This window comes from Xenopus tropicalis, chromosome 8 (genome assembly GCF_000004195.4).
Source record: "Xenopus tropicalis strain Nigerian chromosome 8, UCB_Xtro_10.0, whole genome shotgun sequence".
NCBI lineage: Eukaryota > Metazoa > Chordata > Amphibia > Anura > Pipidae > Xenopus > Xenopus tropicalis.
Genome location: NC_030684.2, coordinates 105,789,482 through 105,814,173, shown reverse-complemented (window position 1 = coordinate 105,814,173; position 24,692 = coordinate 105,789,482). Strand labels below are relative to the sequence as shown.

At 42.1% G+C, this 24,692-nt stretch overlaps 1 protein-coding gene across 3 annotated transcripts in view; it reads right to left on the bottom strand.

Moving 5' to 3' along the window:
* Nucleotides 1-24,692, bottom strand: part of ubr1 (ubiquitin protein ligase E3 component n-recognin 1) — a 71,262-nt gene that overhangs the window by 4,033 nt on the left and 42,537 nt on the right. For 2 of the 3 annotated variants that reach the window (XM_002941086.5, XM_012969238.3), the window contains 21 exons: nucleotides 23,938-24,047; nucleotides 23,539-23,625; nucleotides 22,934-23,109; nucleotides 22,215-22,420; nucleotides 21,556-21,649; nucleotides 20,167-20,319; nucleotides 19,267-19,364; nucleotides 18,580-18,670; nucleotides 17,873-18,021; nucleotides 16,970-17,025; nucleotides 16,386-16,482; nucleotides 15,064-15,131; nucleotides 14,631-14,781; nucleotides 13,669-13,756; nucleotides 6,731-6,867; nucleotides 6,042-6,150; nucleotides 5,281-5,337; nucleotides 4,879-4,956; nucleotides 3,795-3,965; nucleotides 1,803-1,904; nucleotides 654-823 (listed from right to left, as the gene is read on the bottom strand). In XM_002941086.5, the coding sequence (XP_002941132.3) occupies nucleotides 682-823; nucleotides 1,803-1,904; nucleotides 3,795-3,965; nucleotides 4,879-4,956; nucleotides 5,281-5,337; nucleotides 6,042-6,150; nucleotides 6,731-6,867; nucleotides 13,669-13,756; nucleotides 14,631-14,781; nucleotides 15,064-15,131; nucleotides 16,386-16,482; nucleotides 16,970-17,025; nucleotides 17,873-18,021; nucleotides 18,580-18,670; nucleotides 19,267-19,364; nucleotides 20,167-20,319; nucleotides 21,556-21,649; nucleotides 22,215-22,420; nucleotides 22,934-23,109; nucleotides 23,539-23,625; nucleotides 23,938-24,047 (2,420 nt within the window). In that variant the 3' untranslated portion in view covers nucleotides 654-681. The remainder of the gene's footprint in view (nucleotides 1-653; nucleotides 824-1,802; nucleotides 1,905-3,794; nucleotides 3,966-4,878; nucleotides 4,957-5,280; nucleotides 5,338-6,041; nucleotides 6,151-6,730; nucleotides 6,868-13,668; nucleotides 13,757-14,630; nucleotides 14,782-15,063; nucleotides 15,132-16,385; nucleotides 16,483-16,969; nucleotides 17,026-17,872; nucleotides 18,022-18,579; nucleotides 18,671-19,266; nucleotides 19,365-20,166; nucleotides 20,320-21,555; nucleotides 21,650-22,214; nucleotides 22,421-22,933; nucleotides 23,110-23,538; nucleotides 23,626-23,937; nucleotides 24,048-24,692) is intronic. The other variant, XM_012969237.3, reaches the window with a different exon arrangement.

Below are 24,692 nucleotides of genomic sequence, written 5' to 3'. Positions count from 1 at the left end.
TCCCTGGTTGCTAAGGTAATTTAGACCCTAGCAACCAGATAGTTGCTGAGATTCCAAATATGAAAGGCACTGAACAAAAAGCAAAATCATAAAAAAAAACCAGAACTAAACCCAGACCCAGACTAAACACAAATTGTCACTCTCTACATTAGTGGTTCCCAACCTTTTTTGCACCCCGGACCGGTTTCAAGCAAGACAGTTTTTCCAAGGACCGGGGATGGGGAGTGTGGCACAACTAGTGCTAGTTAAATTTTATATTATGCACTTTACTATTAATATTATTATTACATACAGCTTAATAAAGTACTTTGGTCCTTGTCATAATTAGTAGAAATCTTCCTGGGCTTCGCATAGCTATTGTCATGGCTGTGTAACGCATCAGGGAGTTGGGATCACAAGTAATTGGGACCAGAGGTGGCCCGGTTCAGCACAGCCCACGGCCCGGCACCGGTCCCCGCACCAGTGATTGGAGACCCCTGCTCTACATAATACTAAAACTTCATAGAAATGCACACTGTATTATCTTTTCTTAACTGCCTAATTCTTGCAGTTTCCAATTCTTGGGGAAAAAAAAGTTAATTATTACCCCAAACGACAAACGTTAGCCTGGGCACAACACCATGAATGTGTATGGCACAATAACACAGGCTTACCCTTTGCACTCCCAGTACTTCCTGATGTCTAAAGCAGGCTCCAATTAAAGTCAAAAAACATCTGGTTGATTTCAAGGTTGTGTCCAATCTCTTCAATAATACAGTGCTGCTGCCACAACTGATGCAATTTCCGATATCGCTCATGGGAAAGGTGTAAGGGGTTTCCACGTCTAAAGAGGGAGTTGCAAAAAATAAAATAAATTACAATGTACTGTATAAACTGTTAAGTATGGACAAAGCGTATCCATCTATAAAACACAAGTTTTAAGAGAAAGATTGTGTAGGTCTAGTAAATACTTCCACTGAACCTACTAATATGCTTAAAGAATCAGCAGCTATTTCCTTGCCACAAGCTAGTGAGTGATATCAGACATATTAGAAATGTGATTATAGACCAGTGTCTTCTAAATTAGGGGGCTGAATGCCAATTAGATTGACATTTGAGGAGAATGCCTATTTGCTCTTCTAGATAGCTCAGCTTCAAGGTGTATTAGGGTGAGATATGGGGTGCAAACTTACTTGATCTCCTTAATGTCCTATGACTGAATGGCTGATAATAAAAGTCTATATCAGTAACTTTGATAAGAGCTAAAGAAGACTCAGATGAAAGGTTCAACCTCTAATGTGGGCTTAAACTAAAAAGTCCAGCAACATCTTCTGTAGAATACATCACTCACTTGATTCTCTAGCTTTGAACAACAAAAAAAGGCTGTATTAGCTGCACCCCTTCTTCTCCCCATAGTTTAGTGCTATGAAGACATTTGTGTGCACCAGAATGCACTTGATATTAACAGTGTTTATAAGTGCCAATTTGCATCGCTCATTGGGTGCAATGGCTGTGAACAAGCTGGGTGTCCACAAGCAAATAATAATAATAATAAAATATGTTCCATCCACCTATGTAGTATGTAACTCTAAAGGGGCCTTAATGTGCCAGTTTGTTTCATTCCATAATGCACATCAGCTGCAGACTGAGGATTGTTGTTTGATATCTACAGCCCAGTTAGGTGGACATCCTTTTTTGCAAAGAGTTTTTACAGGGCACCAAGGTGATAATAATAAATTGGGGAACATGCAATAAACTTTGTTGATTATAGGGTGCTCTGTATTTTAATATTTGCAAACTCATCACTCAAAATATATTCTTACTTCAGTCCTGGGTCTGTTTCTCCATATTCATCAAGATAGGGAGCCTGGTAGATACATCCTCTGGTTTTACCCTCCATTAGGACCACTTTGCATTCTCTGATACTGTTTCAAAAATAACATATTTTCAATATATATAATATAACTTGTTGTTAATATATTTTGGAAATATATACATATATATTTTGTGTTCACCACAAATTAGAGAGATAACTTTATAAGCCCCAAGCACCACAGGGATGAAGAACCTGCAGTTAGATAGAGAACACTAAGGGGCCCATTTATCAAAGTACGATCGATTCTGAATACAAAAAAATTGTAGTTTTCGTACTGTGCGTATTTTTTGCGACTTTTTAGTTAATTTGCGACAAAAAGTGTGACAAAATCTTATTTGTTGCGCCGAGTACGAAAGTTTCAGATTCATTCCAGCTTCGATATTGTGACTTTCTTTGGGCCAGGTTGGAGCTGCAGAGTGCCGTTGAGTCCTGTGGGGGCTTCCAAAATCATGCACAGAAGGATCAAAGTTAGAAAGGTTTTCCCGCCGTTTACGATCGTTCAGATAAGAAAATTTCCTGACTTTCGGATCGCCGATACGATATTATTGTGACTAATACGATTTTTTCTTTAGCATTTTCGTGATATTTGTGATCAGAAATTATCATATCTAATCCTAATTTTACCCATTTCGGGATTCAAACTCGTACTTTGATGAATCAGCCCCTAAATGTTGATAGTGGCTCCCCCTCATGCCCATCTCCTTCAATTCGTGATTTTTGGAAGAGACAGACTAAAGCTTAAAAACCCTTTACCCTACATAAAGGTGGTTCCCACTCCACTCCTACCTCCAAATATAAATAACAATAAAAAAGGCCACGGGCCAGCACCAGGCCATGCCAGCCTGGTTTTGACCACGCTGAAGACAGGTTGGAGGGATGTAACAGACAAGCTGGCACCGTGGGACTAGGGCACAGACTGGGGGTAGGCAAAAGAGTTATGTGCCCCACCATTGCACCCTAGACCCTGCCTCTTCTGCCTACCCCCTAGTGCCAGCCGTGCCATAGGCATCCCAAAGTGAAAAGCTTATAATGAGTAAATAGTAGTCAATGCCACGTGCACGCAAGGCAAGGCAATACAATAGTTCCAGTTCGGTCTGTGTCCCCCAAGCAACAAGGAAAGGATTCAATTAAATGTTAGAAGCTGCCCATGAGGATAGGATTTACAGAACCACTGTAGTGGTCAAGAAACAGCTGTCTGAAATACTCTTCTCCTAAAGGGTGATGGGTCACAGAGAGCAGATTGTTTCCTTGGACTACACTCCGAATGTATGAGTGACTCCTAAACATTTTTGTGATGTGGGAAATGGAGTTAAATATAATTCTGTGCTGTTGATTGGCAGGAACCATTCCATAAGAGTCCGGTGGCCCTAGAATGTGAGTACTCTTCTCCAGCTTTTGAGAATGGCATCCATTGTAATGATAGTCTAGTTAGTAGTGATTAGGTAATAATTTTCCTGTTCAATTTCTGAGGGTGAGAGAGGTGTCGATACCTTGGTGTATAGTGATTGTGCAGTCTAGGTTCTGGTGATCTCTCTTTAGGAAATTTGTACTCTGTATATAACTTTTACTCCCTCTCAGGTTTGCCATTGCTGCCAGCATTATTTCTGAAAATAAATGGAGGGACTGCCAATGGATTCCAGTGGCATAAAAATATAGGAACCCATGGTGATCCCTGTAAATTATGGTATATGACAGATATTATAGATGTATTGAAGCCACAATATTAGGAATTGTCCAAATAAAAAATCCCCTACAAAAGATTTGTCTTAATCCAGAACCAAATCCAAAGCCTAATTTACACATGCTGTACAAATGAGCAAAACTATGTTCTGCTCAAAGGAGTATCATACTCAGCTACAGAGCTTGTTTACTCTGACAGTTGAAGCTAGCATCGAACCACCAAGACTATGGCACCCTCACTATGCGAACCACAGCCTACCTTAGGAAGATGCAGACACCAGCTCCACAGTGCATGGCATGTGCTGTACAAGCTCCCAGCTCTTCTCCATTTACCACCTCCTGACAGCATGTATTCTGAGAACAGAGAATGGCCCCACAGAGAAGGCACATCACCGGGTGTTTCCGTTCAGCATCTTGAAACTTAGGACATCTGGAAGATCCACATCAAACAATTTATCAAAAGCAAAATCAATTTGTTATTTGAGCAAAAGAACACTGGATGCAGCAAGTCTAAAGAAAAGACCTAAAGTTGACCAAAAACCCGGTGACTGGGATTTCTTATCATGGCTTGTGAGCCAAATCAGCAATTTGACCACACATGGGGTAGGGCATTGGCATCTGACTACAAATTGGGTAGGGCATCGGCATCTGAATAGACATGCTGATGAAGCAACCAGTCAGCTTGGTTTCTTGTTAAAGTCAACGAACTGTAATGTGATCAGAAGGAGACTGGCTGAAATACTCATTCAGGACATACTATTATACCTTTCCTAAGAATGGCTATTATATTATATGTGTTGTACTTTGGCTGCTATATAAAGGGATCACTGGGGAAGTTCTGTAGACAGGATGAGGTGGTTACTTGGTCTTACTGTAAATTACTGTGAGCCTCATACTGTACATCAGGGATCCCCAACCTTTCTTAGCTGTGAGCCACACTCAGATGTAAAAAGTGTTGGTAAGCCACACAAGCATGAAAGCAGAAAACCTGGGATTAAAACTGTAGACAAAATGAGAAACTGGAAGAAAGTAATTACATTTATGATGTTGGAATAGTCGTTTCCAAGTGACTAATGTATCTCTATACAGTGGGTTATTTTTTTTTTATTTTACTTGGAAAATGTTTCCATTTTGTATAAAGACAATAAACAATATTTTCTCCAGATTCAAGCCCATTGAGGCCAATTTATCAAAATGTTGAGAAATATCCTTGAAAAGCTGGTTGTCTTGGCCTCCTGACCATTCTAGAAAGTATCTAAAGGACAGATAAAGTATCTAAGAGGACAGATAAATAAGTTTTTCTAGGTGTCCACAATCTGACGAAGAGGAGTACAGCTTCTCACCTAAACTGGGATGCTTGGTTGAGAAGGGAACTGTAATCTTCTGGAAGCTCTATTAGTGTATTGCGTTTCCTTGGATACCTGAAAGTTGATATTACCATTAGTGAAATTATATAAAAGTATAGACATTCTATTAACTCACACAACAACCAAAGCAGATAAAACTTAGCTAAGATACAAAAGCTGTAATGTTGGATAGCCATATTAGAATTAGGGATGTCCTGGCGAGATCGGAACAATAATGGCAGGGAGACAAAATGCCTGGGTGACGGGCCCTTGGCATCAATAGAATTGGGCTTGGCACTGTTTGGCAAGCAGACTGGACAACTGCAACCAATTTTCTAAGCTAAAATATTTTACCCACGTCAATGCAATATCATATGATCACCATAAACAATGGCTTACCTGAGTGCAGTAGTGTAACCAGCCAGGACACTCTGCAGGGATTGGTCAGAACTCAACCTGATGAAAGAACATTAAAATGTGGTAAGCAGCATGGAAAATCAAATTTCAGAGTCATCATATGTCCCAATTGCTATTTAAAAACTTTACGAAGTTATGTAAATTCATTTTATCTTAGGCAGTACAAATTCAGAAAACAAAACATCATTCATATGTATAAATTGTTGTGTATTATTGATATATAATATCAATAGGAGTTTAATTACTCTGCAGCAGTGATGAGTGGGTTGACCCAAAACACATGGGACCCACAGGGTTGGGTAAGTTTAGCTACACATGGAACAAATTTGTTTTAAAACACATTGTGTAGATATGGCCTGGGACATTTTATTAAGCATGTCCCATTTACTGAAGAGACAACAGGTCATATATATTGCATTACAGACACTCCCTTAAACTCTATTCTATTACAGTCCAGATATATTTTTTCTGTTGAAACCTGCTGCAGAGCGGTCAGAAGTCAGTACGTTATTATTATTATTAGACTGGAAAAGCAGCTTTATTCGAAAGGTAAACTAGAACACAAGCTTTCCTAATATCTATGCATATTTTGTGAACATGAACATTAATACAAAAGACTAAAATTTGTAAGTGCCTGGCTGTTATTTCTTCTGCTAAAGGTATGCGAGTTTAAAAGGCTAACAATCTTGCAGATCTATGATGCTTGTAACTTACAAACTCAAGGGCAGAAATCATTAAAATACCTCTGAATGAGAAGTTTCACAATGTCCCAGTTCTCTTGGAAAAGAAGAAGAATGTTGGTTGGCAAGCAGAGGAAGCTGCAAAGAGCTGATAACTGATTGTCTGTAGTGCCTACATGGAAAATCAAAATCCATTAAAATTTCTAACCAAAAGTGAAGGTGAATTCACTTGGTGTCGCTAACTGCAAACCTGGTTGGCCGAACACATATATTAAATCCCTGCTGCTCAACATTTTTCACAGTGCCTCCAGACACACTGGGCCAACTGAGTTAAGAGGTGAGACTGCACTAAGCATTAAGAAAAGTAAGAAAAAAAAAAGTAACTGTTAAAAAAACCATTACTTTGCAGAAAGAACAGAGGCAGGTTCTGATCTATAAGAGATGATTTAGGGCTGGTATCAGTGCTAATGAGTGTCATTGGTTGGACCAGTTTTCCATTTATTTAACCCTTGCAGAGAGGAAAAAATAACTATGTATACATTATGTAATCCAGGAAATATATAGCAAGGAACAAACTATTTCAGACTTATATATATATATTCCCTTGCTCCTTGTATTTTGCTGTTCTGATCAGTACCTAAGGATTTCAACTAAAGCAACATATGTCCAACATCCTTCGATTTTACGGTAAAACCCTGGAGGTTCCTACCTGTGATTGGAGAACAGTGGTGTACATTTTTAATTATAATTACCTGATGATTTTAGCTCCTCTGGAGGCATTACTCCCAGCAAATAATGGAAGAACAAAGCTGCACATCGCAGATATGGCATGATGCCCTCTTTCACACATTTCCAAACATACCACCCCGGAAAATCAATCTTTAAACTGCTAAGATTAAAAAAGAAAAACAACAAGTGAATGTTCTGTAGTCTTGGCATGTATAGTACAATTACTGTATCAGGCATTCAGTAAAACAGCTGATGAGAAACAAACAATAATGCATGTAGACTAGCAGGAACGAAAGACTCTTCTTATACATAGGAAAACGTGTTTATTTACTATGGAAAGAAAAATAGGATTTTGTTACTCACCGTTAAATCCGTTTCTCTGCAAGTCGATAGGGGGACACAGGGAACGCATGGGGTTAAGCTCCACCCTCCAGGAGGCAGGACACTTGATACTAAATTAAAAAGGGGCGTGCCGGGAGCCAGCTTTACCCCTCCTCTATACCGGTTCAATTCAGTTTGTATCAAAGAAGTACTGTTACCGTAGGCTATAACATTAACATGCAGAGTAGGTAGTAGGAAGGCTATTCCCAAAACTGACCAACGTGGTCATAGAACTTGGTACTTATAGATTTATAAAACGGGCGGGAAGCCCTGTGTCCCCCTATCGACTTGCAGAGAAACGGATTTAACGGTGAGTAACAAAATCCTATTTTCTCTGCCGTCTCAGGGGGACACAGGGAACGCATGGGGACTTAACAAAGCAGCCCCAAGAAGAACTGGGTGGGAACTGTTTTATTGAGGGTACGTTACTGCACGACTGCGTGCAGTACCTTGCGGCCGAAGGAGGCTTCGGACGACGCAAATGTGTCTAATTTGTAGAATTTAGTGAAGGTATGCACGGAGGACCAGGTGGCTGCTCTGCAGATCTGGTCCATGGATGCCGAGTTGCGCCAGGCCCAGGAGGTCCCGATGGCTCTCGTGGAGTGAGCCCTGAGTCTGAGTGGTGCCGGTTTGCCCTTGGCCACGTAAGCTCGCCGGATGGTCTCTGTGATCCATCTTGCAATTGATGTCTTGGAAGCTGCCTGACCCCGTCGGGCTCCGGATGGAACCACGAAAAGAGCTTGGCAGCGACGGTAGGTCCGGGATCTCTCGGTGTATTTTCGGAGTACTCTCACAGGTTGTGAAGGCGTCGCTCCTTGTCATTTTTGGGGTCCGGACATAGGGACGGAACTACAATTTCCTGGTTCACGTGAAAGGGAGATACCACCTTTGGTAGAAAGGATGGTATTGTGCGTAGAACTGCTTTGTCCTTGTGGAAGATAAGAAATGGGGCAGTGCAGGATAGAGCGCTCAGCTCGGACACTCTTTTAGCTGATGAAATTGCCGTAAGGAATACCGCTTTCCAGGTTAGCCAGGTGTCTGAAATGGATTCCAGAGGTTCAAATGGTGGTTGGAGGAGGGCTTCTAGGACCAGGTTGAGGTCCCATGCTGGTGTGGGTGGGCGAAAGGGTGGAGCTACGTGTGCTACCCCCTGGAGAAATGTGCGAATTGTGTCGTGAAGTGCTAGGCGTGACTGTAGCAGAATAGACAATGCCGAGACCTGCACCTTGAGTGAGCTCAGTTTTAGTCCTAATTGGAGTCCTTGCTGTAGGAAGGAAAGGACTCTTGGTACGTGGAGTTCAAGGGGTGGTGAGTTGGTCTCAGCGCACCACGTGAAGTAGGAACGCCACACCCTGTAGTATGCCCTGGATGAGGTTGCTTTGCGTGCCCTTAGCATGGTGGTAATGACCTCCTCAGAGAGTCCTTCTCGTTGCCAGATGGCTGTCTCAATAGCCATCCCGTCAAAGCGAATAGCCCGGGGTTGGGGTGGGCTATTGGCCCTTGTTGAAGGAGGTCGTGTCTGGGAGATAGGCGGATCGGTTGGTCTATGGACATCTCGTGTAGGTCCGAGAACCAGGTTCTCCGTGGCCAATAGGGTGCTATGACTATCACTGTTAGGTTTGATTGTCTGATCTTCTTTAGGACCCGGGGCAGCATTGGAAGTGGGGGGAAAACGTACGCCAGTCTGAATTGCCACCGCTGAGTCATGGCGTCTACTGCTTCCGCCATTGGATCTCGGTACCTGGCGAAAAACCTTGGTACTTTGCTGTTGTCCCTTGATGCCATTAGATCTATCTGAGGAATTCCCCAGTGGTTGGTGATCTGCAAGAACGCTTCCGGATGAAGTTCCCATTCTCCTGGATTCAGTAGGTTGCGGCTGAGGAAGTCCGCTCTTGTGTTGGACACTCCTGGGATATGGATGGTGGATAGTCTTACGGAATTTACCTCTGCCCAGCTGAGGATCTGCTGTGCTTCGTTCATCGCTGCTGTGCTGCGCGTTCCTCCCTGCCGATTGATGTATGCCACTGTGGTGGCTTTGTCGCTTTGGACCCTCACTGGGATGTTCTGTAGGTGATGGGACCAGTGGGCTAGTGCTAGTTTGACTGCTCGGAGCTCTAGTATGTTTATGGGAAGTTCGGACTCTGCGGGGGACCAAGTCCCTTGTGCATGTAGGTTCTGGTAGGTCGCCCCCCAGCCCCGGAGGCTGGCGTCGGTGGTGATCACTGTCCAGTCTGGCGTTGCCCACGACTGACCTGTGCTCAGAGAGTTGGGTCGTAGCCACCATCGTAGGGATTCTTTTGTGGCTTGGGACAGCTTGATTGTTCTGGATAGGGCTCCCCCTTTCCATGCTCTTAGGATGTTGGCTTGGAGTGGGCGCAGATGTATCTGTGCGAATGGTACTGCCTCGATGGATGATACCATGGTTCCCAGTACTTTCATTGCCTGATGAACGGTCGGGTGCTGGGAGTGCATTAACAGGCGGATCAGTTGTCTGAGCCTGTCCTGTTTGTCTTGAGGGAGGTGTACCATCTGCGTCGAGGTGTTGAAGACGAGTCCTAGGAACGTCATCTGTTGGTTCGGTTGGAGGCTGGACTTCGACCAGTTGATGGTCCAACCGAATTCCTGAAGGAGTGAGATTGCTGTCTGCAGGATCTCCCTGGCCTGATCCTCCGTCCTCGCTTTGAGGAGGAGATCGTCTAGGTAAGGTGTCACCGACACTCCTTGTAGTCGGAGGGTTGCTGCCGTGACGGCCATCAGCTTCGTGAACACCCTGGGCGCTGTTGACAAGCCGAATGGCAGTGCCACAAACTGGAAGTGCTGGCTCTTGAATGCAAATCGGAGGAGACGATGGTGTGGAGGCCAGATTGGGACATGCAGGTAGGCATCTTTGATGTCTAGTGACATTAGGAGTTGATTCGGTTCCATTCCCCGAATCACGGATCGGAGAGTTTCCATTTTGAACCGTGTCGATCGAATGAACTTGTTCAAATATTTCAGGTCTAACACCGGGCGGAAGGTGCCATCCTTCTTTGGGACAATGAACAGATTGGAGTAGAACCCGAAGAATTTCTCCCTCGGTGGTACTGGTACTATCACTCCTGCTCTCTCCAGCTTTGAGATGCATTGAAGGAAGGCCTGGGCCTTGGTCGGGTTTGAGGGAACTCTGGACATGAGAAATTTTCTGGGTGGGGGGCTTGCCAGGTCTAGGTGGTAGCCCTGGGAAACAATCTCGTTGACCCATGTGTCTGAGGAGTGACGACTCCATACCTCCCGGAACCGTAGTAACCTGCCTCCGATGAGTTCTGGCGGTCCCGGAGGGAGTGCCCCGTCAGGCTGAGGTTGTCTTGTCGTTGGTGGTCTTGCTGAAGGTCTTGTTGGGTTTCCATGTGGGTCGGCTCTTGTCCCCAGTCTTATTTCTGAAGTGAGAGCGTTGGGGTGAGCCTGGTCGTCTATTGTATCGTCCGCTTTGGCCACGAAAAAATTTGCCCCGTCTGGCCGGATTGGTTGTGCGAGTCTTGGATTGGGGCAAGAAGGTGCTTTTGCCCCCTGTGGCCTGGGAGATAATCTTGGTGAGTTCCTCTCCGAATAGTTGACTTCCCTTGAATGGAAGTGAGGTCAAGGATTTCTTTGAGCTGAGGTCTGCTGACCAGTTCTTTAGCCATAGGGTTCTGCGTGCAGCTACCGATAGTGCTGAGGTGCGTGCGAGGATTTGCGATGTCTCCAAGATAGCGTCGCATAGGAAGTCTGAGGCGTCGACTATCGAGCGTACAGATGAACTCAATTCTGACCTGGGGGATCCGTCTTGAATTCCCCTGAGAAGGGAGTCTGCCCAGGCCTGTATGGCTCTACTCACCCACGCGGAGGCTAGGGCGGGCCGTAGGGCCGATCCGGAGGCTGTAAAGATTGCTCTGAGGAATCCTTCGAGACGCCTATCCGAGGGGTCTTTGAAGGCCGCTGCATCTGTGACGGGAAGTGCTGTGGACTTGGAGAGTCTGGAGACTGGTGCGTCCACAGATGGTGGTATACTCCACTTGTCCACCAGATCCTTGGGAAATGGATATAATTTTGAAAATTTTCTGGTAGCTTGGAATTTTCTTTCAGGGGAGTTCCATTCGTCCTGTACTATGCTGTTGAGTTGGTCATGTGCCGGAAATACGGCCGATGACTTGTGTTGTCTCTTAAACAGGTTTGTAGCCTGCGGCTGTTGTGTGAGAAATGTTCAGTACCTCGGTCACCCCCTTGATGATACTCTGAACGTCATGGTGGGTGTCCCGTGTTTTGTCCTGATCCTCTTCCTCGTCATCCTCTTCTGCTGAGGAGGCAATGGAAGGAGGTAATTCCCCCTCGGACCCTGAGGGGTCCAGTTCCCCGGAGGAGACATCTGAGGGGTCAAGGGTGTTAGTGTCGCCTCTGATTCCTCCTGCCCGCTTGCGCTTGTGGCTGGGCTTGTTAGCCAGTATGGTCAGTGCCTTTCCCAGGGAGTCAGCAAGTGAGGGGAGTCCCTGAAGGGATGCCAGGGATTGGGAAAGTTGTAGTGCCCAAAGGGGAGCTGATGGTTCCATTGAGGGACCCGCTGGAGGTTCAGGGAGAGTGCCCTCCTGTGAGGGTTCCCCGGTCTGTGGTGTGATAGAGTTATCTCCAGCAGTGGCTGCTGTGTCTTGTTCAGTGGAACAAGATCTGCAAAGCTGATCCACCTGTCCCCCTGGCATTTTATTATGGCATTTGGAGCAGGCAAAATAAGTTACCTGTGGGGCTCTGGGTGCTCTGCCCCCGCTCTGGAGAATAGCCCCCCTGACCTACCTTCTGCCATGTTACTGGTCTGTTTGGGGCTTAGGAGGCTCAGTGCAGGTGTAGTGAACTGTGCCGCTCTGTGTGGGTTTCTGGCGCGTAGTAGCCAGGAACTATGGGGGAAGTGCACCGCTTGGCGCCAAACGAGGAGAGCCGGGTCCACCCCCTCTGCGCGCGTAATTCCGCCCTCTCCGGTGTAAATGTGCGCCTTCGCGCATGCGCGCGCGTCCACGCTTACGTGCGTGCACGTCTGCGCATCCGTGCGTAAGCGCGCGCGTCAACGTCAACGCGCGCGAGCACGCGCCCGTGCGCTGCCCGCGCGGTCTAGCGCTGGGCCCGGGCATCTAGAGGACGCGGTTCCTGTCCGGATGTAGAGGGGGAGGCGGCTGGTAAGCGCGCCTTACTTACCCATGTTAGCCGCACCGGCCAGACCTCTGCTCTGCTCCAGAGGAGGAAGGGCAGTCGCGGTGATAGTCTGGGTGGTCTTACAGTCCTGTCGGGGACACGTGTTGACCCCGGTGGGCTTTCCCTCGTAGGGGGGTTAACCATATAGGTAGCGGGGAGTCCCGCACCTGGTCTCACCCCGGGTGTCAGGTTTATGTTCCTGACCGAAGAAATCTCAATTCACATTAGGTCTCGCTGGAGACCTAGCTGTCCATCCTCCTGGTAGCAGGACACTTGAAAAACTGAATTGAACCGGTATAGAGGAGGGGTAAAGCTGGCTCCCGGCACGCCCCTTTTTAATTTAGTATCAAGTGTCCTGCCTCCTGGAGGGTGGAGCTTAACCCCATGCGTTCCCTGTGTCCCCCTGAGACGGCAGAGAAATAACCATTGTACAAAGAGACCGGAAACTTACTTGAATTAGCATGTAAATTATATAAGGGGCAGCTACCTGTGTAGGCCACATAACATATTGTTACATAGTCTACACCATCAATTAGATGGGATTCTGTCATAATTTTTACTGCTACTCAGTAACTGTGGGAGTCATGGCCAGACTTGGGTATTTCACTATTGAGTGCAATGTCATATCTACCACTAGGTGGGGCACTGGAGCATTTTTAGCACTAATGCAGGTGTGACTAAAGTTTATCAGAGCCAAGTCATGGCTGAGGACACCTGGGAACTAAGAACAACGTCTAGTCAAATTTCAAAATTAAATATAACAAAATAAAAAAAAATATCTTAATGCAGGATTCTATTGGTGGAGTGCTCTTAACTGATGCGCTTTGTAGAAAAAAAAAAAAAAACTTCTCATGACAGAATTCCTTTGATTCTTCTTCATATGTGCTAGTCAATTAGGAGGAGGAGCCAGAAGGCTGTTTTTTTCCTCCAATAAGTATTAATTATATCTTAGCTGGGATCAAATACATGGTAATGTGTTTCAAAATCTGAATTATTTGATTAAAATGGAACCTATGGGAGATGGCCTTCCCATAATTTGGAGCTTTCTGGATAACGAGCTTCCGGATAGCGGATCCCATACTCGTACTTGTTTGCTCATAGAACTAGGGGGGTCGAGCTGAGTATACAGATTTGGTCTAACAAATTAGTGTTAGTGCTATAGAGATTTATCTATTCATACATGTATCTATTATTGTAGTTCAAGAGCCATGTTCTATCAACAAGATGGATACAATTCTAACTCTTATTACAGTTAACTTTGGGGATAAAAAAGATTTATTGAAAAGAGATCTTTAGGCTGAATATGGTTTCTGCCTTTGGTATACCATGTGAATTGCACTTCCGTTCATAAATGACCCCTAGAAAATCCTAAGGTGGAAGAACTTACTTGCTGGTGAGTTGTGAAATGTCCTGACAAAGAGTAGCAGCTGTACGGGCTTCTTCACAGTCGTCAGGTTCTGTAGAAGGCACATTATCTGCAAATAGAGGTTTGCAATTTCAGTGAAACACCTTTGGCACATCAGCTTCATGTACAGAAACAAAGACATGATCACACATAATTAAAGGGATACTGACAGTAAAATAAAACATTTGATTATATGATTCTACCTCCAAAATGACCTATTACACATGTTGACCATTTTCTATGGGAAGCGCTTGTTTTCTTAATAAACGCTTCTTAAGATCCAGGACCCGACTGTCAGCCAAGCACGACTGTCTCTGTTAAGCCTGTCAGTCAAAGCAGGAGCAAGGCTGACGTCAGTCTCACAAAGATCCTCCTCCTTTCCTTTCCCCTTACTTTGAGAAGCGTCATCAATCATGTGACCCTTCCGTGATCTTGGTGTCTTCTCTCGAGACTGGAGACTGCCGAGTGCTGACTGCCTGCGAGTATACTGCCTCTGACTTATTTTATTCTAGCGTCCTGATTGTGTGCTGCTCTGTCTCTCTCCCTCCCTCCCTCCCTCCCGCAGTCAAACAGGCTTAGGAATAGCCTAGAAGCATCGGCGCGCTTGTTGCTAAGCGCCGGTGTGCGCGATGACGTCACCGATGACGTCATCGCGCACTGAAGCTAGAGAGGCCAACGTTGGACTCATCGCCGATTGGTTAAAAGGTGAGCGTTTTTTTTGATTGCAGGGGCGGCGTTCCAGCAAGCAGGAAGGGAAGAAAGAAGATGGCGGCGTCGTGGGACTCACATTCAGAAGGTGCCGACGGAGGAGCAGCTGGACCGTGGGAATTTTTTTTACAGCGTTTCAGAAGCTATCATGTAAGTATATAACATGGCCAGAAAAAAAAAAATTTTTACACCATGTCAGAATCGCTTTAACAAAAGTTTCACATTTTTTCGCTTACCTGTAGTTAAAGAGAAAATGATTTGCAGTATGTGCGTCATTGTGAGCAGGTGAAAGAGGTAGAGGTTGTTGTAGGTAGAAACAAGGGTAGAAGGATGTAAGTCTACATTTTCTTCACAATATAATGATGGGAATGCCAACACTGACCCCACCTGTCAGAAACAAATGTAATAATTAATTAATAATAATTAATATTAATAATATATCATAATACTCCTGTTTTCCTGCTCTCATAGGATATGGGTCTGATATCTTTGCCTATGAACAATGACAGGGCTTCTTTTGTGACTTCAAAATGGGTATATTTTTTATATATACACATACATACACACTTTTATAGTATATAAAATCTTTAGCCAGTGAATTCCACAACCCCTTTTTTTCTCTTTAGCCCAAACCAATTGCAAATGCAAATGAGAGAAATAAATTCCTACCAGCAGATGGAAAACATCCAAAGACAGAAAGGATGGGGTGTCTTCAAGGGTAATGTTTGGCAGGAATGCTAAAAAAAAAAACAAAAAAAAGAATGCTAAAAATTATTTTTTTATTTGGTTTTGTATATAAAACAAAACAGTAACAAAACAAAATAGATTATACTACTACACTGTAGACTTAGTAGGGGCGTCACGGGGTAGTTATACTGTAGGCTGAATCAGAAGAAAAACAACACATAGTGCATTCCAGTCTCATATCGGAAAAGCAGGGGCAGCATATGATAGTCAGTAATCCTTAGGGTGAAGACTAGTAGCAGCTACTTTTTTATGGCTTCTAAATGTCAAAACATCCCCTGCCATAGACAATACTGAGACTTGCCTCTGCTAAAACACGTTAAGACTGTTATCAGTAAATGATCAGCATTGTCTATTTTAGTAGCCAATACAAGTAGCTGCAGCTAGTAGCTCCATGTGTTATACCCTTATAGGGGAGAGTTGCTGTTAGATTCTGTCTAGCCAAGGACTCCAAACTTTCAGGAAACAAAATCACTGGACACCCTCTCATTATAAGTTTAATTAATGGGAGCACCTTGTTGACTAAATCAAGTCATTGTTGTATGGTTGGCGCCAAGGGACTCTAATGGTTATATGTTTTTTGGCATAAAATAAGATAGATCTCCCTAGCATTCTAGTTTTGTTTAGTGGGTCTAAATAATTTACAATGCCCAGTAGACAGAAATCAGGAGGAGTACTAAGATGGGAGGCATGCATTGAGAGGTACTCCACCCCTTTATACCAATAGATAGGAGGACATTCTCATATCTAATGGAAGAAATTAGTGTTAGGGCCCTGGCATTTCAGACAGTTCAGCTCTACACCCCATTCCTTTCATGATAACCGCCTGCCATTTTCTTCTTGCCTTAAATAAAAAACTATGCCCCCAATCAATGTAGGTATCTATAAAAATATATTGCATAAACAAGCTCCTATTTAAAAACCCTGCTTTATTTTTGAGCTAAAACCATCTGCATATATATAGCCAACATAAGCTCTGCATTATGTTTTTAGAACTTTTACATTCTCTTTTAGTCTTCTAAATGCATCTCTAGAGCAAATCTGACAACAATGATGAAAAAAGAAAATGCCTAGAATTACCCATAGAGATCTTTATAAACCGAAGGTAATGTAAAAGACTTAAAGACCGCTGACCACTGTACTGAATGACAAATCCTGTGGTAAAGTTTTGTTCTCCATTATGTTTTTATTTACAATATTATTTGAGACATGAATTTACAGCATTATATGCAATAGCATTACTGCACCTGCTAATAACCGGATAAGATGTCTCCGTATCAAAGGCTGAGGGCATGTAACTCTTTGGGCCTCAGCAAATTTCACCAAGGCTTGTAATCCAGCAAGCTGAACAAACAAGGAACACAAATGGTTAAAAAAAGGAAGAAACCTTGTACTCTCTTGTTATCTGTCATTTTCAGAATGTTACTGTCTCACACAGCATTAATAATTATATACAGTAAAAGCCTAGGAATTAGTAGTATTGCATCCAGAAAGTGTATGGAGGTACTATTTATTGAATAGCTATAATAATTTTTAAAATAAATATTGTACTCTTTGTATAGTCCTTCTGTAATCTGGTGTATTGGTTATACCGGTCATGGACTTATAGGTCACTGTATCACTTAACAGGGCACTGAAGCAACCTTGTTCAACTTAATGTGTGCCTTTGTGCCCAGCAGGACTACAACCTAGGCTTTAGTGTAGCGTAAGTCATGGAAGGAAAGCTCATTACAAACTGAAGCTGCATGATAATGCTCTTAGTGTCATAAAGCAGTGGGCTACCTCTGTTTGGTGTGTGCTTTATTAACCCTATCTTTTATTTCTCACTTACTTGCCGGTTTTGCAGGGATCCAAACAAGGGTTTTTCTTCATCCTGAAGCCAGCTTTCTAAACAGAACAATAACAGTCACTATTGTTCCAAAAACACGTAACAGCTCTTTGGCTGACACTTTCAGTTTTTGGCCAGATAGCAGTTGGGCAGGCCTCTAAAGGACCACATAGTCGCTATCTAGAGTCTGCATATTTTTAGATGTCTCTGTATGGCCAGCTTTACATGCTAGATTTATTTGAAGAGGTGTTCAATATCTGACACTTTACAGACACTTAAAGAAGAAGTAACTCCTAAAAACAAATGGGGGTAGAAATGCCATATTTTACAAACTGAACTTACTGCACCAGCCTAAAGGTTCAGTATCTCTATAACAATAGTGATCCAAGCCTTCAAAGTTGTCATAGGAGCTCCCTTCCTGGATTTTGTTAGAAGTGTCAGTGACACTCACATGCTCAGTGTGCTCCGGACAACGGTTAAGAAGCTAAGCATAGGGTTTATCTCAAATCATCAAGAAGAAAATTAGGTTTGATAGCATAGCAGCACAGAGCATATGCTAAAAGAAGATGGGGAGCTACTTGGGTATATCCAGAGGCACAGATCTTCACTGCTACACAACCCCAAAACACAACGTATATCATTTCTATCCTACATCTTTGTTAAGCTTTACTTCTCCTTTAAAGAACAAAATGGCAACTGCATAATGATATATTTGCCTACAAATGTACAATGTTTTCTATAGTTAGTTTGAGTAACATGTAAACCTTTCTTCATTACAAACCCACAACCTATATAATGCACATATTTGTGAGTAAAGCTTTCAGTTTCACTTTACTGGTACAGCTACAGACCTGTAAGCCTGCTTCCTACTGTACATTGTGATTGAACATGAACAGTAATATTTACCTATACACTGGATTGTAAATGCACAAGTATTCCATGTCATGACAGGCATACGTGAATCAGACTCATTGGGAGGAACATTTAAGCCCACGCGGTACACTGTAGTGGCAAAGTGAACAAGCATTCCTTCTGTGCAAGTTGGATAGCGGGGCCTGCAGAAAATTTTGTAAAAAAAAAGTCATTTCGATTCTTACATCTACAATGTCAACATGCACAGATTTATTCTATCGCTTCCTAGATCTATAATGAAACAAAAGAAAATGACAATGCAACAACAAGTGACCAATATTTACAAAAAAGTAGCTCAATTCCTACCATAAGCACTTAAGTGCTGGGCCTTTCTATGTCTTGTTATGTGCTGAATCCCATTACCCTTGTAACAGATTTAATTAGAGGAAATTTTTAATTTGAGGAATCCCTTCCAAACCGTGATGCAATAGATTTAGAACAGTTTATGCCTGCACTGCCAGTTCCATGTAGCAAAGACACGTAATCACCATTTATTATACAGGCACCCTTTGCAAATAAACAAGAAATATGTAAAGCTTGAAATAGACATTTTAAAACAGAGTGGGAAACAGCTAAATGTTACAATTGCTGGGGTTTTAAGTGTGTCGTTTTCTAAATGATAGCAAAAGAGATGGAATCATTGCAGTGAAATCCTCCTTGATTTGATTCCAAAGAAATAAATGTTGGAGTGAATAACTTACGGAGCCTGCACGCCAAAGCTCAAGATGGAACGGAACTCATAATTCTGGTCTTTATAAATTTTACAGAATTCAGGAGTGATTGGCTTTGTTCCTAAGAGAGAAGCATTTAGGGATCAGAATCGTGTACATGTTGTTTGCAATTAAAAATACATATTGTAAATCAGACATGCCCAACCTTTATAGCCTGTGAATCACATTCAAACATAAAAAGAGTTGGGGAGCAACATAAGCATAAAAAATTTGGGCCGTGATTGGCTATTTGGTAGCCTCTATGTGGACTGGCAGCCTACAGGAGGCTCTGTTTGTCAGTACACCTGGTTTTCATGCTATCAAATAGTGCCTCCAAGCCAGGAATAAAAAAACGGCACCTTCTTTGAGGCCACTGGGAGCAACATCCAAGGGTTGCTCGCAAGCCACTGGTTGAGGATCACTGCTGTAAATAATAGATACCCCACATTCATGAACATTGGTCTGAGTTAGAACAATCCTAGATTATTAAACAATACTGTCATCAGATAGGTAAGGGTGAAATTTAGATGTCAGCCAAGAAAGGTTGGATCACTCCCATCCCTCTCTGCTCAGAACACAAGCTGCCCGTCAGTACTGAGTCAAGTTAAGCAGATTTCAATTCATGATAGTTCCCCTTTAAGTTTCCCACCCCCATCTAATTAAATAAAACATAGGAACCTTTGATGGTGTTTAAATTATAACCAGATATTCTGGCCGCCACTATGTCCAACCAATGAGGAAGTGAGAAAACACAATTTATGGCTTCAGCATCCACACTGTAGAGAAAAAAAGGAAGATGAAAAGCATTATTAGCAGTACTTGAGTATACACTGCTGTACAAAAGACAGGGAATAATACAATCATGAACAAATTAAATAGTGTGTAGAATTACGTAGAAGATCAGGTGTTAACAGATAATATAGGAAGGAGGTTTCTGCCCTGAAGAAATAACAATTCCAGTGGGTGGGTAATATAGAGACACATATAAGAGGGTACTAAGTGCTGCCATTTACAATGGTTGAGGCATTGCCTCTTAAGTGCCAAGATGAAATTAGATGTTAAGCCAGTACTCCACAAAGTATTTGAGTTGAGAAAGGATTCTCTATGGAGAAATTCAGGTTAAAATTCCAGAGGGAAGGAGCACTAAGAGAGAAAGGTAGGATACAGTAGTGGATGTGGGTGCTAAGATCAGGCAGCCGCTCTGAAAGTAATGGAGGAGATGCCCAGGAATGAATTGCGACACAAGAGGTGCAGAGAAATTACGTGCTTTGAAAGTCAAGCGTATACTGTATACTATACTATATACAAGTTCAACTTCCATATGTAAACCATCAAAAATCATAATATATTAAATTATTATAATGCTGCATCTTCTTGGGTCATATTAAAGGAATGAAAAAAGCTGACTCTCAATTTATCTTAGCTGCAAAGCAAATATCCATGTGACTACTTCTAATTGAAAGCGCAGAACAAACTGAAATTATATATAATTTAAAGCTAATGAGCCTTTTTGTTCCTCCAGTGGTAGTTTTCCTTAAAGTAAAGGCTAAAATAGGGATAGAGCAAGTTGATAATCACCTTTGTATTTGCTGGGCAACATGAGGGATTATAGGTATAACGGTGTTACAGTGGCATTTGCATAGCGGACAAAGATATTCGCCATTTCCAAGATCAAAAATTAGCTCCACGTGAAGACGCTGCCGTGTATTCTTCTGCATTGCCTCAAAGAACCTGATGACAACAAGCCAGAATTAGTACAAATAGAGATTGCTGTTGGACTTAATGTACTCAGAACAACACACTGCAGTTAAATGCAACAAGCGCTTTGCATATTGTTGTTACCTGAAATGGCCCAGAGCATAAAACTGCATGTGACTTCTATGATATATAAATATAATACAGTACCAGGTAATGGGTGGTAAATAGGTGAGGATAACTGCAGTGGTGATGTAGTGTACTGCATCATATTTGCAACTGCAGATGTTTTATTGCAGCGTAAATGCTCAAATTGCACAAAGGTCTATTAACCACCTATTTCAAAATTGTTAAACAGGTAAAACAATACTTTCAGACGTTAAACACAACATATAACATAACTGTGTATTAAGTTGTAAAAACAGAGTGAGGAGCCGCTATCAGAAATGGGTTAATTGGATTCACTACAGGTATAGGGTCAAATGGATCAGCATATATTAAATAAATCTAATAGGATTGTTTTGCCACCAATATGGATTCATGCAGCTTAGAGAAAAAGGAAATTCTGCCTTTTTCAGCAGAATTTGGCTCCATGTGCCTGTCCGAATCCTTAAAATAACATGTTTTTTGTCACATAAACACAGATGTTTTTTCTTTAAAAAGTGGATTTGGTGCATCCCTACTGTTAACTGATTAAATTTTTGTGGGGGGATTTACATGTCTACTAAAAATCATTGTATTACCACCAATATGGGTACATGAGCTTAGATCACATGTGTCAAACACAAGGCCCACAGGCCAAATATGGCCCTTCGGGCTGTTTAATGTGACCCCTGGTGACTGTGCCTGACTGTACAGTATCTTAATAAAAAAATTGCCCAGCGACTTAGCTTGTGTTTTAGATTTCGGCCCCCTTATGTGATTTGACACCCCTGGCTTATATGGAATCAAATACAAGGACCTGTTTTATTATTACATAGAAAAATGCTGCTTGAAAGCTTCCAGCATTGAATATAAAAGTAATCATTGATGCCTAACCAATCACCATCAGGAAAGATGCATTTTTTACCATTCTTTGGATTTATGAACCTTCTCCTTTAAAAAAAAAAAAAAAACATTAGGAACAGGTCAGGCCAGATTACAGTCTCCAGTAAGATATACATTTGGACATGATTTTAACACAAAGAGGTTTAAAAAGGTTCCAGTAAGAGAAAATATTTTTTATAAGTATAACAAGCTATTAGACTTCAGCAACAAAAGGATGAAACTTACTTCTGCCAGCACACAACATGCATTACATGGCCACAGCTGCCTGTATGGGTTCCATACAACATCTCTGGGTGTGTAAAAAGTGGATCAAACGTTTCTGGGAAGCAAATTATAAAATAATTTTAAATAGTCTTAATCTGAGAAACAAAACAGAATATTCTTAACCAAATAGCAGTAATGTGCTATGTACCTAGCATGCACTCACTTAATTATATATTACATTTCAGTTTCAGTCTGAGGGAGTCAAAGGTGTAACCCTCTGCAGATGGAGTTTAGGAATGCTACACAGGTGAATAGGTAAAGGGACAGTTAATCCTGACATTCTACTATACTACTACTACAGCAGGAATCCCCAACCTTTTCACCCATGCACCAAAGAGTTGGGGAGCAACACAATCATGAAAAATGTTTTGGGAGTGCCAAATAAGGGCTATGATTGGTTATTTGGTAGCCCCTATATGGACTGGCAGCAGACAACATGCCCTATTGGTGAGTCACAAGGTCAGATGCAAAAGCCAAGAGAAGTCATCACTAGCTGGAATGCTACATGGCTCACAGTTAATATTCCAGTTACATTAATATGAAATCAATACCTTACATAGTCTTTTTACTAATTACTTAGCTTTATAAATCAAAAATAACCAGACAGAGTGGAAACAAACCTCCTGTGTGTGAGACCACTTTGCTACGAGTTTGGGACAGTGTTGTGGACTTTTGGACGCAGGCAGTTAGCACCATTGTAGGCTTGTCCAATTTCACTTCCTGTTCTTCTTGACATAGAATACATGTTAGAACATCTTTGCTAGGCACTGTGGGGCCACGTTTTGTCCCCAAGGCAACCTTCGATCCTTCATCTGCTGATAACAGGCTAAACAGAGATACATTTATCAGTCTAAACAAGAAATATTTTGGGATTTTATAGAGTTAGCATAAAACAAATAATTTTTATATCAGACAATTATCTGGGTCAGTGAACAAAGCAGTGTGGTGTCCTGGGCGGGGGTATCTTCTGGGCCTGGCTACTGCAGTCTGACACTGACAAGACATCATCCAACTGATCTAATAATCTTGGTAACATGACACAGGGTTTTGAATCAAGGTCATTCATATTTAATATGTTTACTAAAGGGGAGGGGGGGGCAGTGAACTGAAAGCAAAATATGCATGGTTTTCTAACTACGCAGATCATTTGAATCCATACTGCATATATGATTCTTGTGAAAATCTGGGTATCTAAACAAGTAGATGAGGGTAGGTGGGAAGAGTAAGGACTAACATATAATATTATAATCCAATGAGGTAACAAGCAAAAGAAGACCCACAAGCACACAGTATAAAGGATGTGAAGTTACAGAAAGAGTTGTTGGACTCAATCTATTACCTCTCTTCTACAGGACTAGTGCTTTCTTGTACTTCCACAGTGGTGTCATACAGAAGCTTATTTGTTTCAATGAAATTTTTTTGTAAAGCTGACATCTGTGCCATGATCTTCTGGCGGTGGAGCCGGGCCGCCTCAGCTTTTCTTTTGCGCTTCTCCTTTTCCTGGGGGCTTTGTCCCTGAAAGATAAGAAACAATAGAGTCCTGGAAAGTCTTCTTTGCCAAGAATTATTTTTTGGCAAAAAAAATGTGGCTACTGTAACTACAACAGTGGGTTAATGCAACTAGATTACAAATTCCACCATATTATAGCAGTATAAAAAAAAATCATTTAAATTCTTCAACTTAACAGCACAAACAGGAAAACTGAAACTATTCCATTTTCGGTAGATAATTAGATTACCAGTGTACAGAAAAGTAAAAGTCCATTATGCAGCTGGCTTCAGTTTTCCTGTTGAGCTCAACAAATAACAAAAACCATACATTTAGCACAAGCCCTATTCACTGAGTTCATGTTAAAAAGATTGCACACACAAGAATATGGTAACATTTAAATACAATATAACAAGGCCACATTAAAACATCTTTAACTTCTTAATTCACCATACCTCTTCAGCTTTTGCAACGTCAGAAACTGTATCTGTGGGAACTGTGTGACTAGATGTCTCTCTCAGCCCTTTTACGGTTTCAAAAACCTGCAATGAAATCAGTTATTATGTTGCCAAATGCTACAGATTATTTGCTATGAGACAGCACATTCCTTCAGGGGTTTCCACATAGCATTTAACAGGGCCCAAAATATTGTTCTGTGAAATGCTGGAGCAAATTTAAAATTTGTATTTGTAAGTCTAATGTATGTATGTATGTATGTTTGTACCACCAATGTACACAATGCTTCATGAGGACTAAATGCATGAGTCCTTACCCCAATGAAGTTGTTAAACCCCATCTATACACTGACAATCAAGATTAGAAGTATGGCAGCACAATATTGAAGTGTGACTTACTTGTCGCACCCAAATGATCATGTCTTTCTGGGCATCCAGCTGGGTAATGCCCTTCAGCCTCTCCAGCAGTGTCGCAACACTTTGTGCATTTGCATCTGTACTCCTAACCCCTGCACAAGGTAAAACCAGAGACTTACTAAACCTTACGCTCGCTTTTAGAATTTTGCTTACTGATACTACAACAGTTTTGTTATCTGCAATTAAAAACAGATAGCACCTTGTGTGCATTTACAAGACATGACAGTGCCCTCAGCAACTAATGTATCTGCCATGAGCTGCGGGTGCTGAACAGAACAGTGGAAACATCCTGAATTATAGTCAACAGTCTACCATACCATTCAGTTGAAGAGCCATTTGTATTATTTGCATTCTGAGATGTGAATTTTATCTGTACAAATGGCAGTGTTATCTGAAATAAGAAGAGATATTGTTGGTTGGTGCCTCACGAATTTTAGAGCTTATGTTGCAAAACCACTAAAAATTGAAGATCCTGTCATTAAGTAGACAAGCTGGTATAATAGAGCTGCTTAAAGGAAAAGGAAAGGTAAAAGCTATAAGTATAAACTTTACCAGAAAGGTCTATGTAAATACAGCCATAAGCACTCACAGAAACGCTGCCCTCTATCAAAAGAAACACAGGATTTCTTGTCTTCTTTATTGTAAACATGTTCTTAGGGTATCTGGCTTCATCTCTCAGAAAATTCCTTCATTCCCAGGGCCAGAGTAATCATTTGTAATGGCCTGGATGGCAATAT